This window comes from Perna viridis, chromosome 3 (genome assembly GCF_037379345.1).
Source record: "Perna viridis isolate PV_CMFRI_1.1 ecotype Kerala chromosome 3, ASM3737934v1, whole genome shotgun sequence".
In the NCBI taxonomy this organism is placed as follows: Eukaryota; Metazoa; Mollusca; class Bivalvia; order Mytilida; family Mytilidae; genus Perna; species Perna viridis.
This window is the reverse complement of record NC_142447.1, coordinates 39,087,235-39,101,917: the sequence shown is the minus strand read 5'-3', so window position 1 is coordinate 39,101,917 and position 14,683 is coordinate 39,087,235. Positions and strand designations below refer to the sequence as shown.

General features: G+C 34.8%; 1 protein-coding gene across 1 annotated transcript; it reads left to right on the top strand.

The window, feature by feature from the left end:
- Positions 1-11,006: 11,006 nt before the first annotated feature.
- LOC148622194 (uncharacterized) lies at positions 11,007-12,221 on the top strand. Its single transcript, XM_088574110.1, has one exon. The coding sequence runs from the start codon at positions 11,007-11,009 to the stop codon at positions 11,877-11,879; it is 873 nt and encodes a 290-aa protein (XP_088430236.1). The 3' UTR covers positions 11,880-12,221.
- The last annotated feature ends 2,462 nt before the right edge of the window (positions 12,222-14,683 follow it).

Below are 14,683 nucleotides of genomic sequence, written 5' to 3'. Positions count from 1 at the left end.
ACTACACTTTAATCTCCTATTAAAATCAATCCAAATCTAGAACAATAACACTTGTAAAGTGCTAATTTTATGTTCAATCTATACAAATTTTATCTCAAAAGCACAACCCCAAATGAAAAACTACGACTGGTTATGTGATTTATAACGGTTTCTGAATAAGAAATAAAACTGAATTTGCCGGGTTTTTGACATGCATGAATCATCCCGATCCTGTCAGATTTTTATAAACTTTAAAACTGCTACATAAATGGATATAAGTATTGCACAATGTTTACATATATTTCGATAAGCTTTATAACGCTCATCGCATTCAGTTTCATTTCCAAATTATCCGTATAGAACTAGCAAAATAGTTTCTTAAAATGTGCGTTTAACAGTAAAAGCCACGCAGTTTGAAAACACGTAGGATTTCTCTTACATAACACCACCGAAAGGGTTTTGTAAAAGTCTTGTTATTTCAGCGTCGTCAAACAGTACTAACATTACCCCGTAATAGTAAGTCAATCTTCCTACAGCATACAGATACGATACACTTCTTCCAATCAACCATTGTTTTATTCGAAATTTATACTGTATGCTTCGATTGAAACAATTCTTAATATGAAGCTTGAAAATGTTTCTTAAAAAGGTGCGCAGATACAACTGCAGTATGCATGAGAGAACTGATAACACTTGGTTAATTTAGAAGGTTGTATTGTTTTGACCGATTATGGGTTCCACCACTCTTGATTTCCACAGAAAGTTTATTACGCATATTGAGCATGCGCATTTTATAACGTTTTGAAATATTACGATTATTTACACGCTATTAAAGATAAAAAAAAATTATCTCACATACACACACAGAAAGAGAGAGAGAGAGAGAGAACTTGGGGGGGGGGTTAAAATTGGATAGTTAGAAGCTTACATATACTGTACAAGATTGCATGTACATGTATCTGGTAATCTAAACTGGTATTTTTAACTTCATCGTTGAAACAGTGTTTGTTTGTGTTCCTTGATTACACTAACTTTAATCATCTATCAAATGAGAAGTTAGAAATTAGTATATTAAGGCACTGTTAGCAAGCCATAATGCAGCGATGGTATGATATTTTAGTATTGACCGAAACGTTTTAAATATTTTGTTTACATAACAAACCAGTATATAAATATTGTAAATCCAAAACTGGTATTGTATTAAATGATAAATACTTCACTCCATTTTTGACATTTATAATCGTGCACACTTTGACATCTTGTCTCCACACTATTTCGAATTATTTTTTAGCCATCACAATCTGGACGAAACAGTAACAGGAAGCTGTTACGGTACCGGTATATTAGATTTGATAAAGGAAACAGAGACATGGACATTGACAGTCTGAATTAATAATAAAGCCCGATGAACTAGTCTAATTATCTGTTCAAAAAAAGAATCCACCATTTTCTCTTAGAAAAAGAATTCTCTTTCAGTATGATGCCGTTCCCATGGGTACTCATATAATACGCAGAATCATACAGACTTGTTAATTTCATTATTACGAACTCCTTTCAATTTGTGAATTCGTTCCATCTGGGAATATATAAATATCACTAGTGTTCATCATCAATGCAGAATGATTATTAAAAATTTATTTCATTAAAAAGAAAACAATACAGTATAACGGGATTAGGTCGCTATCATTTCTATTGGGATTGAACTTGTCATGTATTCTTTAGTGATCTCAGCAATTTATTAACATATTCTCGACGGAAAAAAGTTTTGTACAGGACATATCAATTTCCCGTGGTGACCCAAATGTTTGGAACATATGACCTTTTATAAGTTTAAGGTCGACCATGAGTAAAACATGTGCAACAAATACTAACTTATACTTAGTGTGCCAAATCATAACAGCAAAAGAGTTTGTGGAACCCGAAGTCCTTGTTTCTATTAAGGATCGTCACCGTATAAAAACATGGACAAAAAGATAAACACAAAAAATCACACAGGTACTTATTTCATTTATCAAAATAATTGCATTATAGGTCAAGAACTGAAATGTGATGTGCAGAATAGCATGTATACATATATCGAAAACTTGTGTACAATTTCATTCATATTTAAATAACAATAAAAGATTATTTTTCCTTTTGTAATAAAGACTTACTTTCTGTACATGCAAGCTACGCAAAACCGTCTGTAAAATTCTTAAATTCTAAATCTGTAGATTTTCTTAACAAAATGAAACATAGTATTAAATGTGAGAATGATTGACAATGACTAACCAAGGCCACTGTCGTCAAACACCTGATCTCATTCATTCTGATTTATCGTGTAATGCAAATGAAAGCTAATGACCAATATAAAATCTCTTTTTTTCAATAATTTAGAATTAAATCCTCAAACATTGGTAAAAAGCAATAGTAGAATAAATGTCCATAAATAGAAATATTTGTTGTTTCAAAAAGAGTTGTTAGTTTACAAGTACTTGATAAAAATCACAAATAATGCACATCACATTTAATCTTTTTCTCTTTGATGTTTATTTTATTGATTAGAGCGCTTTGTTCGACGGAATCGCGTCTGTTTATCACAGTATAGCTCAGGATGTAATTCTATCAAATTCAAATACGAGAAGAATGCTTTAAACAGTACAAAACACAGCTCAGAGAACAAATCTAGTTCGAACTGAATGGCCAATGTTATCATACATTATGAAAGAAGATGTCAACTCTATCAGAATTTTCACAATACTTATTGAAATAAGTTAACGAGAAAATCTTATCCCTTCGAGCCAATAAAGTGAATTTTAAGAGACGACAACATTTCTTTCAAGCTTGGACTGCAGTGACCAGTAATTACAGGAAATTCAAATGACTCGGTATATCTTTTTCCTTCTTCGTTGAATGTCGCCTGTAGTATTGGTTTAATGAGAAAAGTAAACCAACTGTTATTAAATATAGATTAAATAATCCCTATTATTTGCAGCTTGAGGTACAATCAATAAAAGATAACATTGCTGATTTTCGCTCGACTTCATCTTATCAATCACCAATCAATTAAATATTTCATTCAGAAAATTATGTCCTTTTAGTGCTTTCCGCACTTTAGTGACAATTCGTTATAGTAAATTGACCGTAATTACTGAAAATTCGATGATTTTACATCAATTGCGCTGTTGCACAGCATTTTTGAAATTTGAGTAAAATAACTCTGCACTTCAAAGGTTCCCATGATTTATGTGTCTAGAGAGTATTTGATGTATGAACAGGAAGTGTTCTGTAATTATTGGTTAATAGAGATCGAGTGATTTTTCATAGTAACTGTTGTATTCCACAATAAAGAAACTTTTACGGTAAAAACCTGAACCTGGTAAATTTTGGAGTTAACCAGAGACAATATAGTTTCCTTTTATTTTTGATAAATGTCTTCCGTTATTTCATAAAACCAAACATGCAATCATCTTTATCGATAACGATAGAGGTATTGACACTAAGTGTGCATACATTTTTTTCCTGTGTCGAAATCTTTATTTGTTTGCATGTAATAGTACAAGTATGGTATGTCAAATGCAATACGATAATCGTGTTAACTTCTAATTATAAAGGGATGAATGGGAAAGCGAAATTATATTTGTCAAATGAGGCTTAAGATGACTGTGATGTTTAATGCGTGATTCACGGAATTCACACACGGTCCACGCTAGAATGTGACTTTTGAGCGGTCCTATATGTCAGTTAAAGATAAAAGTTACAAAAGGGTCAGATTTTAAATTGGGTTTTGGATAGTGATAGTACAAAGTCCACAAAGGTACAGTTGTATCAAATGGTAGTTTTCAACAGAACAAAGAATAGATTAAAGGTCCCAAAATCAGTTTTCTATTTCGACCAAACAAGGAATTATGGGTAGTAGACTATATACGGTGACTATAGTGTTACAGTACAAAACTGCATGTATGCCTCAGACTCAGAGTAAAAATTGAATAAGAAAGTCGAAAGAAAAAAGGTAAAAAAGATAATTCAGAAAAAAAAAAAAAACACAATAGAAAATTGCAAAAAAGCAATCCTTAGTTCCCGCCTTTCACTCAAACGGCATTACAGGCAATAAATAATGAAAGTAAAATACAAAAATGGAACATGACGTTTTTAAATTAGAAAACAGAAATTCTAATTAGATTTCTGGAGTTTCAGTCAGGATAATAAATGGTATCTTCCTGGTGGTCCCTTTTGACAAGTTTCTGTTTTGTTAAATAGTGCTACCCTTAATTGAATATTTAAGTCTGCAATTCACTGATTTACGTATGTGCAGCATCATTAGCATGTCACTTAAAGGAAAATCGTTTTGTCACCAAATACTTTACTGTTATGCCAACTTCATGCTAAATTAAATTTACAATGCCAAAAACCAAACTAATAGTGATACAATCTAAAAGTTAAACGCTCGTCAGTTAAAAACTATTTTAATAAAACAACGAGGCTCAAATTAAATCCACTTTATATTCCCATACTGACAAGTTAACAGTTGCATTTTCTTGATTGTATCAGTAGCGTCTGTACGGAATCTCATAAATAATTCAATATCAATTTTCTCTTAGTCAAAGTTTAGTCGTTAATATTTCTTTCATTTGTCCATGGCCGGCTTTAGGATCAATCAATGGGTTTCGCTTATGTGTGTTCATTCAAAAATTAGCTACACATTGGTTTATAGCTTTGTATGCAAGACGCATTTTTGTTCCAAAAATAAAGATATTTTAAAAATTTAATGACATGCAGTCATGGTCAACTACTAATTCGGGCTGATGTTTTGAAGGAGACCAACTATCGACAGTACCTGAACCTATAAACCCTTTGCACAAGAAACACTCACTTGTTTCGTATATAATATTCGTTTAATAGGGAAAAGTTATAACTCATTCACAGCTCGGAAAGCATCAGATATATTTCTAGATTAACTTTATAGTTGGTTGCACATTTAAACATTGTGTGTATAATTTAACGATTTGCATACTAGTGTTTTTTTTTCTTTTTGTGTATGTTTCAGAATGATTTTTCTTCTATCTATAAAGCACAATTTGATATGCTAATGTATCTTTTTCTAACGAATAATTCTAAAATAATGAAGTGACAATCTTCTTGGTTATATTGTTAAATTCTTCCTGATTGGCATATCTTGCTTGACATGGGCAACTTACAAATGTTGAATTAATAAAGGCGGAAATTTTCCTCTTAAAATGAAGAAAAAATGATTATCTTTTTGTTACGGTTGTATAATGATATATATGTATATAAAATAAAATGCAGCTTATGGCTATACATACTTTACCGCGAAAGTTTTCCCGCACAATTCAAATAAAACATTAAAGCCTAACCTTGAAATGCTTAAATGTCTGCGATGTTCTTATTAATTCTTACAGCCAAAACGATAGAAATGTACGGTTTTATACTTCCGGCGAAATTCTTTATAAACTGACGATTCCAATATAAACAGCCATAAAATGAGTTGCTGTAGATTCGACCACATTTTACACAACCCTTAGGAACATTGGATGTCAATTTCCTAGCTGCAGTTAATAGCTTTATTATTTTTTTGAACGAATTTCTTGAGACAATTTCCAGTAATGCTTTTTTCTTAATGCAAAGGGACTAGACGTAACAATAAAAAACAAAGAAGCATTAATAGTTCATTCTAGTATAATATTTAATTGACTCACCGATAGGCATGTACCCACAAACAAGATGTACCGAATGATCACAATTGTAGTTGTTTCATTATAGCGTCACTTTCATTATAGTCGTCATCATGAACTCGTGGATCGTTATGGACAAATATGGTGTATCCATCAGCACAATGAAAACTGATTTATTCAACGGGTCATAGTTTTCCTTTCCTCGTTTGTCTACCCCGGACTTGACTTTTTATGAGCAACTCGGCGGGTGTTTCTAGAAAAGCAGAGGACGCTTACCCTACCGGTGCATCTGGTCCATGCTCCCAGTTTTTAGTGGAGTCCGAGTTGCTCATTTACTTTTGTTACTTTATATGTATGTCTGTTTTCCATGTCTGGTCTTTGTCCCTGGATTACATTCTTTTGATTACCGCTATAATCTTGGTTCCCTTGATTACTCTTTCAACATGGCAAGTCCTGTGGCCCGTGTCTTTTCAAATGACCTTGTTAATTGTTACGCGTTAAAATGATAAATATATCATAATAAGATAGCTTCTCGAAACATCATGACATTTTATATTGAAATACCGAAAGCAAAACTATTTAACCAGTTTGAAATATGTCATGAAGAGGTCGTCAAGATATTTTGGGTACATTTGTCTTTGTGAAGCAATATTTATTTGTTTGATTTTTTTGTTTCGTGTGTGTGTGTATGTTTGTGTGTGTGTGTCATCACAAGAACAATTACTCTCAATCAAGACGACGCAATCTTCAACCTTCATTCATATACATGTAAGTCACTACTATATATCTTACATTCACAAATAAGCCCATTATAAGACGTTTTGAATCTAATAAAACTGAAGAAAGGAACTAGCGCGTGTATTACCCACACAAAGACTCGAATTAAGTAAGCGTTAATAACGTTTCAACACCATCTATGAAAAAAAATCCTAATACACCGGAAATCATGCCTTGTGTTTTGGTATTTTTTACAACGCCTTAAGAAATACGTTGGGAATAAGAAGGGCTTGGTGTAAAAAGAAAATATGAACACAAGAGAAAATATATATTAAAAATATTACCCGTTATTGTTAACAAGAACAGAAGGGCACACACCGTCAGCCTCAGGGATTTGATTTGTCCTTCACTTCATCTGTTGTTTTGTCTGATAACGGAAGAGTTCGTACCCGGGCCCGGGATCCGCATATGCTGCAAAAACAAAATTAAGATTTCTTTAATAAATGAAGCCACATAGATAGGAAAATGTAAGCTTGATACATTCATGTTTGTTTCCAATATCGGAAAATATATATAAACAGAACAAAAATCGAGGATCATCAAAATCCGCTGATATGACAAAATAAGAAAACAGTGAAAAAAGACTATACACGTACAAATACCGAAGATATGAAAAACAAGACAACAAAAATTTTCAAAAATGCAATATGAATTTCCACAAAAGACCGTGAGAGATATTAGGTCATCCAGAAAGGTATGTATGTTCTGCTCCACAAACGGAACCCATTATTTTGCAAGCGACTTAAGAATCCCCGATCAGTTTTCAAGTTCGGTGGGTTGTCAAACCGGTAAGACATAATATAAAACTAAAAATGAAATAGTTTGTCTCGATCATTTGTGAGAAAGAGAATTTCAAATCAGGCCATTAATGACCAAAAACATTATACACACCCTTAGAAGTTTATTTAAGAGTATTTTTGCTCTTTTAAGACAATGCAAAATGTCATGCACGACAGTAACGGTAATATATTGCTACATAGAAAGGGGAAACTTACTATTGTAAAGTCAAGATATAATCAAATCAGTTATATACTAGATAAGTGTTCAAATGTCATGTCCAATCTATTCATAGGTTACGCTTAACCAATAAGAAGCATGTGAAGATGTATCAAGTGTTTCTTCAAGTTCATTGGCTAGATTAGATGCACGTTATATGCTTGAAATTAGGATTATCCAGGGACAATGCATCATTATTTCACCGGAATCTAGATATGAAAGACTAAGCTAATCGCCTCCTCTTTTTCTTCTGTAATAGTCACGACAAACCAGACGTATTTGTTCTATAACAAACAGTATGGTTACCCGACTTTTTTTAATTTTGCGCATTCACATTTAATTCACATCACTTTTAGAAATAATATAAGGCGGTTTAGTTGCGCACTTGACAGATCAAGTAATGTACCTCTGTTTGTTCGGACAATTGTGAAGTTTTGGAACCCAGTAAATGAAATGGTGAACCATATCTTCATCACCAAGGTAATATATTCGGGTTTATCTAAGTAAAAGATAAACCAATTTAATAAAAGAGAAATTAATCTGTTCTTTCACAACGTTAAACCGGAATCCGTTCCGGATGTATCCCGATTTTATATTTACGTCTAACGCTGCCATATTTTTTGAAACACCACATCAAAACAGATAATCAATCCAAGCCATCCTCCTTAAAACGCAGCATGAAACCTGCCAAAAGAAAACGAGCAGCCCCTAGAAGGAATCAACAAGACGGAGATGCTACAAAAAACCAGAAAAAGAAGAAGACTTTGCAGACTGCTCAGACGTCATCGTCGCCACGCCAATCCAGAAAAATACCCTCGACAGCTTCCACGTCGTCCAGCGAAATTGATGCCACTGATGCCCCTACTCAAGGTCCCTCGACCAGAAAGTCAACTTTATCTGTGAGCCATGGTCCGGTCGTCAATATCATAGCCGATGAAGCATTGCCTCCCATTCCTGATGAGTCTCGTATGCCTGTTCCTATTACCGCACAAGAGGTCCACCCCAGCAAAGCTCGAGTGGACTTGGTAGGTTTATCAATACTTCACAAACCTTAGCACGTCCATTTTACTCTGGGTCTCCTGTTCCCCCCCTTTCCGATCCTGATACACAAAGGTGTGGCGATATGTCGTACATCAATCAATCGCCCGTTTCTGTGTCTAGTGTCTTTACTCCTATATCATCTCACGTCCCAAGTAAAATAAAAGAGAAAGTATGGGCAGGTGAATTTGTAGATCTAAACTTGCATCTCAAATCAGCTCGAGATTTAGCAGATAACTGTGAGTTAGATGGAGAGCTCACTATAAAAGGGGGTACCCTTGCCGTTGTAAAACAACAAAAAACACAGTTTAAAAACATTGAAACTTGGACTAATGCATTCATGATATATGCAAGCATTATTTTAGAGAAATGGCCCCAAAAAGGGTTAGAACTTTTCAAATATATGCAAACAATTCGACTTGCAGCCTCCAGGGGCTATTTTCGAGGTTGGGTTCACTATGATGAACAATACAGGTTGCGTAAAGCGGCGTCCCCAACTTCTTCTTGGGGAATAGTTGATATGGAACTTTGGATGATGTGTGTTTCAACCCCTTATACACCCCCTTCTCAGTCAGTAGGTCATGGGTCGGTTCAAGACCCTTCAAATCATAGAACTGGACATTCCTCACCAACTTCGTCTGTTTCTGTGGTCAGTTGGGGGCAAAACAAGACTAGCGCTGGTCAAACAACAGGCCCATGTAGAATGTTTAATAAGGGTTATTGCAAGTTCGGGTCAAAATGTATTTTACCCATCAATGTAAAAAATATCACCCAATAACAAAATGTCCACAGAATCAATAAATCGATTTGATTTCAAGTCTGACATTAATGACAATGTCATATTATGTAATATTGTAAATACGTTGTGATTACAAATTTATAAATCGAACTTTTTCATTTCAGGATTGACCCGTTTATATACACTAGGTAATTCTCCTATCAGAGTGAGCGAAGTTAAAAAAGCTCTGAAAAAGTACCCATGTCAAGAAAAAGCATATGCTTTAATTAATGGATTACAATATGGCTTTGATATGAAATACTCAGGTCCCCGGAGACCCTTTGAAGCTAATGGCAAAGAAATTTTTGGGGAACGTTTACTCGCAGCCAGACAAAAAATTCAGAAAGAAATTTCAATGGGTAGAATAGCCGGTCCATTTATTAACCCCCCTTTCCCTACATTTCGAACTTCACCAATCTCTGTAATTCCAAAAAAATCAAGTTCAGAATTTCGTTTAATACATAATTTGTCATTCCCTTCCCAGAACTCAGTAAACGATTTTATTGAGAGAGAATTCTGTTCCGTATCCTACTCTTCGATCGACGATGCGGTGGACATGATTCAGAAGCTTGGCCCAAATTCCTTTCTTGCCAAATGTGATATAAAATCGGCTTTCCGACTGCTCAGAATTTCGCCAAAGGATTTTGATTTGTTTGGTTTTAAGTTCGAAAATTTGTATTACTTTGATAAGTGTTTACCTATGGGGGCCTCTATAAGTTGTGCCCTATTCGAATCTTTCTCCACTGCCCTTCATTGGTATGTAAAAAAAGAATCAAACTCTGAGAATATTCTTCACTATTTAGATGATTTTCTATTTGGGGGAGTGTCAGTTCCAGAATGTAAAGAGGTTTTAATTTGCTTCCAGGACTGCTGTAAGTTGTGGGGCGTTCCTTTAGCGGATGAAAAGACAGTTGAACCTACAGAAATATTAATTTTCTTAGGAGTAGAGTTTGACACTATCAAGATGATTATGAGACTCCCTTTGGAGAAAATAACTGAACTTCGGGAAAACATTCTGTACTGTCTTGGTTGTTCAAAAATTACGTTAAAAGAATTACAATCCTTATTAGGGTCCCTAAACTTCGCTTGCCAAGTTGTTGTTCCTGGTAGAGCATTTTGTCGTAGGCTCATTGATGCAACTTGTAACGTACAAAAAAGTTACTATAGAATAAGAGTCACCAAGGCTATGAAAGACGATTTAGAGGTTTGGTTACAATTCTTGTCGGAATACAATGGGACTACAGTAATTCTAGATAAATTTTGGTCTTCCAATTCTGATTTGAATCTTTTTTCGGACAGTGCAGGAGGTAAAGAAAAGGGATTTGGTATTTTCTTTGATAACAGATGGGCTCAGGCCTGTTGGCCTAGTTCTTGGGTTAACTCTGACATTTTAACCGACATTACCTTTCTGGAATTATTCCTGTTGTAGTAGCTCTGAACATCTGGGGAGAATTGTTAAGGAATAAACGAATTTTATTTCACGTCGACAATCAAGCAGTTGTTGCAATTGTCAACAAAAAATCATCCCGTTCTCCACGAGTTATGTCATTAGTCAGGAAACTTGTTTTGGACTGTTTAAAATATAACATACTAATAAAATGTGAACACATCCCCGGAGTTATGAATAAAGTATGTGATGCTCTTTCTCGTTGTGATTTTCAGAAGTTCCAGACTCTTTGTCCGACTGCCGAACCACGTCCATGCGCCATTCCATCCCATCTTTGGAAAATTTAAAAGTCGAAACGAATTCTTTATTCGATAGTTCCATGGCTTCGAGTTCCTGGAAGACTTATAGAACAGCAGTCGTTTCTTTTCAAAATTTCTGCTCACTTTATAATTTTGATGTTATTTGGCCAATCCCCGTAGAGTTATTGTCCCATTACATTGCATTTCTTTCTTGTGAGGGTAAATCTTTTTCAACTGTCTCTACTTACCTTTCAGCTCTGAGTTACGCTCACAAATTAAATAATGTTATTGACAACCCTAAATCTTTTCTCGTTACAAAGTTGTTACAAGGTTTTCGCAGGAAAAATCCAACAAAACCCGACATAAGAATTCCGATTACTTTTGATCTACTAAAAAAACTTATTTCCTCGTTACAATGGATCTGTCACTCCGATTACGAATCATACATGTTTGCCTCCACCTTTTCTCTAGCCTACTTTGCCTTATTAAGGGTAGGAGAATTTGCCGTAACAACAACTGACAATGAAAGTGGACACGCTCTCGATCTTCGAGATATCTCTTTTTTAGATAAAAATACAGTTTTGCATGTCAATATTCGCAGTTCTAAAACAGATCAAAAGCGATCCTCAATTAAGCTTATATTAACAAAGCAAGAAAATGTATCAGTTTGTCCAATTTTTCTGTTACATCGTTATTTGTCTATCCGTTTCTCGGGTCAAAATGGTTCTGAAAAACTTTTTGTTCATTTTAACGGCAAGCCTTTGACAAAATATCAGTTTTGTGCTATGCTGGAGAAATCTCTAAAGTTTTGCGAGATACCATTACACATTCGCTCACATTCTTTCAGAATAGGCCGTGCGTCCGATCTAGCTAAAGAGGGCATAGACGACGAGGCAATTAAAAAATTGGGTCGCTGGAAATCTAGTTGTTTTGAGAGATATATTCGTCTTTAAATTCGATCTGTTTTGCGAGTTTACATGTACTTCTGACTGATTCATTTTTATTACAATTTCCTAATTTTTAGGTTCAAAATCTGTTTGGATTTTTGGCTCATCGATTGTTTATTGGGCCCGTAGACGAGCTGACTCTCGCACTGGGGGGATCCACCTTGGACTGCAAAGGCTAGGATATGTTGTTAGATGGTTCGGGGAAAGAGGAATGAAATGGAGTGAGTTGTCGGCCACAGTCTCGCGTGCTAGAGAGAAATATCCACTTCCCGCTATGATCGTAATACACCTTGGGTCTAATGATATTGGTTTACGGCCTTGTTCTGATATAATAGATGATATCAAAACAGACACCCTTAGATTTAAATGATTATTTCCTAATACCAGAGTCATTTGGAGTGAACTTCTGATGAGACGGTACTGGCATAGCGCAACAAAAAGTGGCACTCGCTTAGAGAAGGTCCGAAAACGCATAAACACTGCAATAAAAATTTCTATTTAACTGAGGGCCTTGCCGAGATAAGACACCCGAATATTAGAGCATCTGAGATCGACCTCTACCGGTTTGATGGGGTTCACTTGACCGATCTCGGAAATGACGTACTTCTAAACAACTTTGAAGGTGCTTTGGAAACCTTTTTATCCTCACCCGATGTTCGTTCATTCCCTTAGGATTGTCACATTCGTTAATATATGTTATCAAATGTTGAAAGGAATATAAATGATTTATTATTTGAAGCGGTAGGGCCGCGGGGGGGGGGTGGGGTGGTAGATATTTGAACGTGTATAGACACGCCCATTTGGCGGAATCTGGCAAGATAAGGGGACACTATCCTTTCCTTAATTGTACGTCGGGTCATATCAATAAAACTTTCCTACGCTTTACCGTTGGAAGTTGGTCTAGACCATCTCATGCCTCCATGAGTGGTCGGTTCTTTTCTGATCACCAGATTGAATTTGGCCAGGGTATTCTAAATACAAATAAATAATCAAAATAAATAATAAACTCACTCCCATGTTTTTATAAATATTAAATGAAAAAAGTGGTTGCTACCATGGGGTGACAAATGGTATGGGCTGGCGTACTGGAAAATCGTGTCCCTCGTTCTCTCAAGGTACCTTGAGGAATGTGAGCATCCATTGTTTACCAATGGTGCACAGAGTTGTCCGTATACCCCTGCGTTGGGCATTCTGTTTCCCTATCTTGTCAATTCCTCTCTTGCAGTGAGCTGTGGCCGTTATTAGCCATTTATATTGTTTCTTGAATTTTTATAAGCCAAACAATTGATTCTTTGATTAATATGACATTAAAACAGACACGGGACCGATAATTGTGACATCCTTAGTTATAGAGCTCAGTTCATTTGTTGGGTTGCAAAGTTAATTGTCAAATAGTAATACATGCTTAAACTGAGCACATTACACGTAGCCATGTGCAAACTGTTATAAAATACTAAAACATCACACTGTATATTTTGATATGATGACATTGAACATGTTTACGAAATGTAAAACATTATTTAGTATGATCTGTTAGTATGAAATGATCTTCTATAGATATTTACACAACTGTGACAACCATTCTTGCAGTATTTATTAAAAGTCGGAGGTTCTCACTGAAGATCAAAACACAAGCATATTTTTACACTACAATTTTAAAAGTAAACTGCTCTATCAAAATTATTGTTACTAATTTGTTGATACCGTTCATGCATATAAGTCTATATATTTCAATGTTCTACTATCTACTAAGTTTATAATATTAGCATATTCGTCACGGAGCATTAAAAATAGATTTTGCATTCGCATTGTTGGGTTAGAAAAAATGCATAAAGGCATAATCAAGCTTTTTTTAAAAAAAATCTTCATATTTGTAAATGCGACTTTGTGACTTGTAAAAATGAGTTAAAACAATTGTTTTCATCTACCTTACCAAACATTTTATTAAAATAGAAACAATAATAATTATGTAATACTTAACACAGAGTGATGTGGAATAGAAAGGGAATAAATAGTGACAACAACAGTAGATGTTGAAAAGCTAAGTGATGGGTAACTGCTTTATATTCAAACAATTAAACAGTTTTTAAGGTCTTGTGTTTTTTTAAACATTTATTTTTATAGTTTCTCATTACCGTCAACTTTTCTAAATTGAGAATATGAGCAATACTAAAAAGAGTATATAAAGGGTTGTTTCTCTAACAAATTCTTGTCACTTTGTATCTCAATTAATATTGATAGTGATAGCTTTTGTAAATGATAGTAAATTGAATTATCTCTATCATTGTGACATAACATTCGTAAACTACTCAACTTTATTGATTATATTCTGTAGTATTTTACAGAATCTTGTTATATTTCATGCAACCCCTATTATGCTTTTTATTGACGTTAAGTGATATAAATTCCATAAAAAAATTCTGTCTATTTATATCCCCTTTCCAACAGAGTGCGAGTATATTGGATTTGGATTGGTCCGTTTGATTGATTGATTGATTGATTGATTGTTGGGGTTTAAAGCCCGAGCAGCAATATTTCAGCTATATTCAGACGGTGAACATGAAATGGATGATGATGAAACAAAGGATAGGACACAAGGACAATAGGGTCGACAAATTTTGGTTGCCACTAGAAAAAGGGGGATGGGTAGGGTCGGGCAATTCAGCCTCCTGTGGCGGAGCGCAACTCCTATCCTATGTTTCTACTCCTATCGAATACCACAGCAGGGTTCTTTAACGTGCGAGGAACGTGGCATCTTTACCAACACGGTGCACCACTATGGTTTACGGTCAGGTTTTCCGTATTATAGC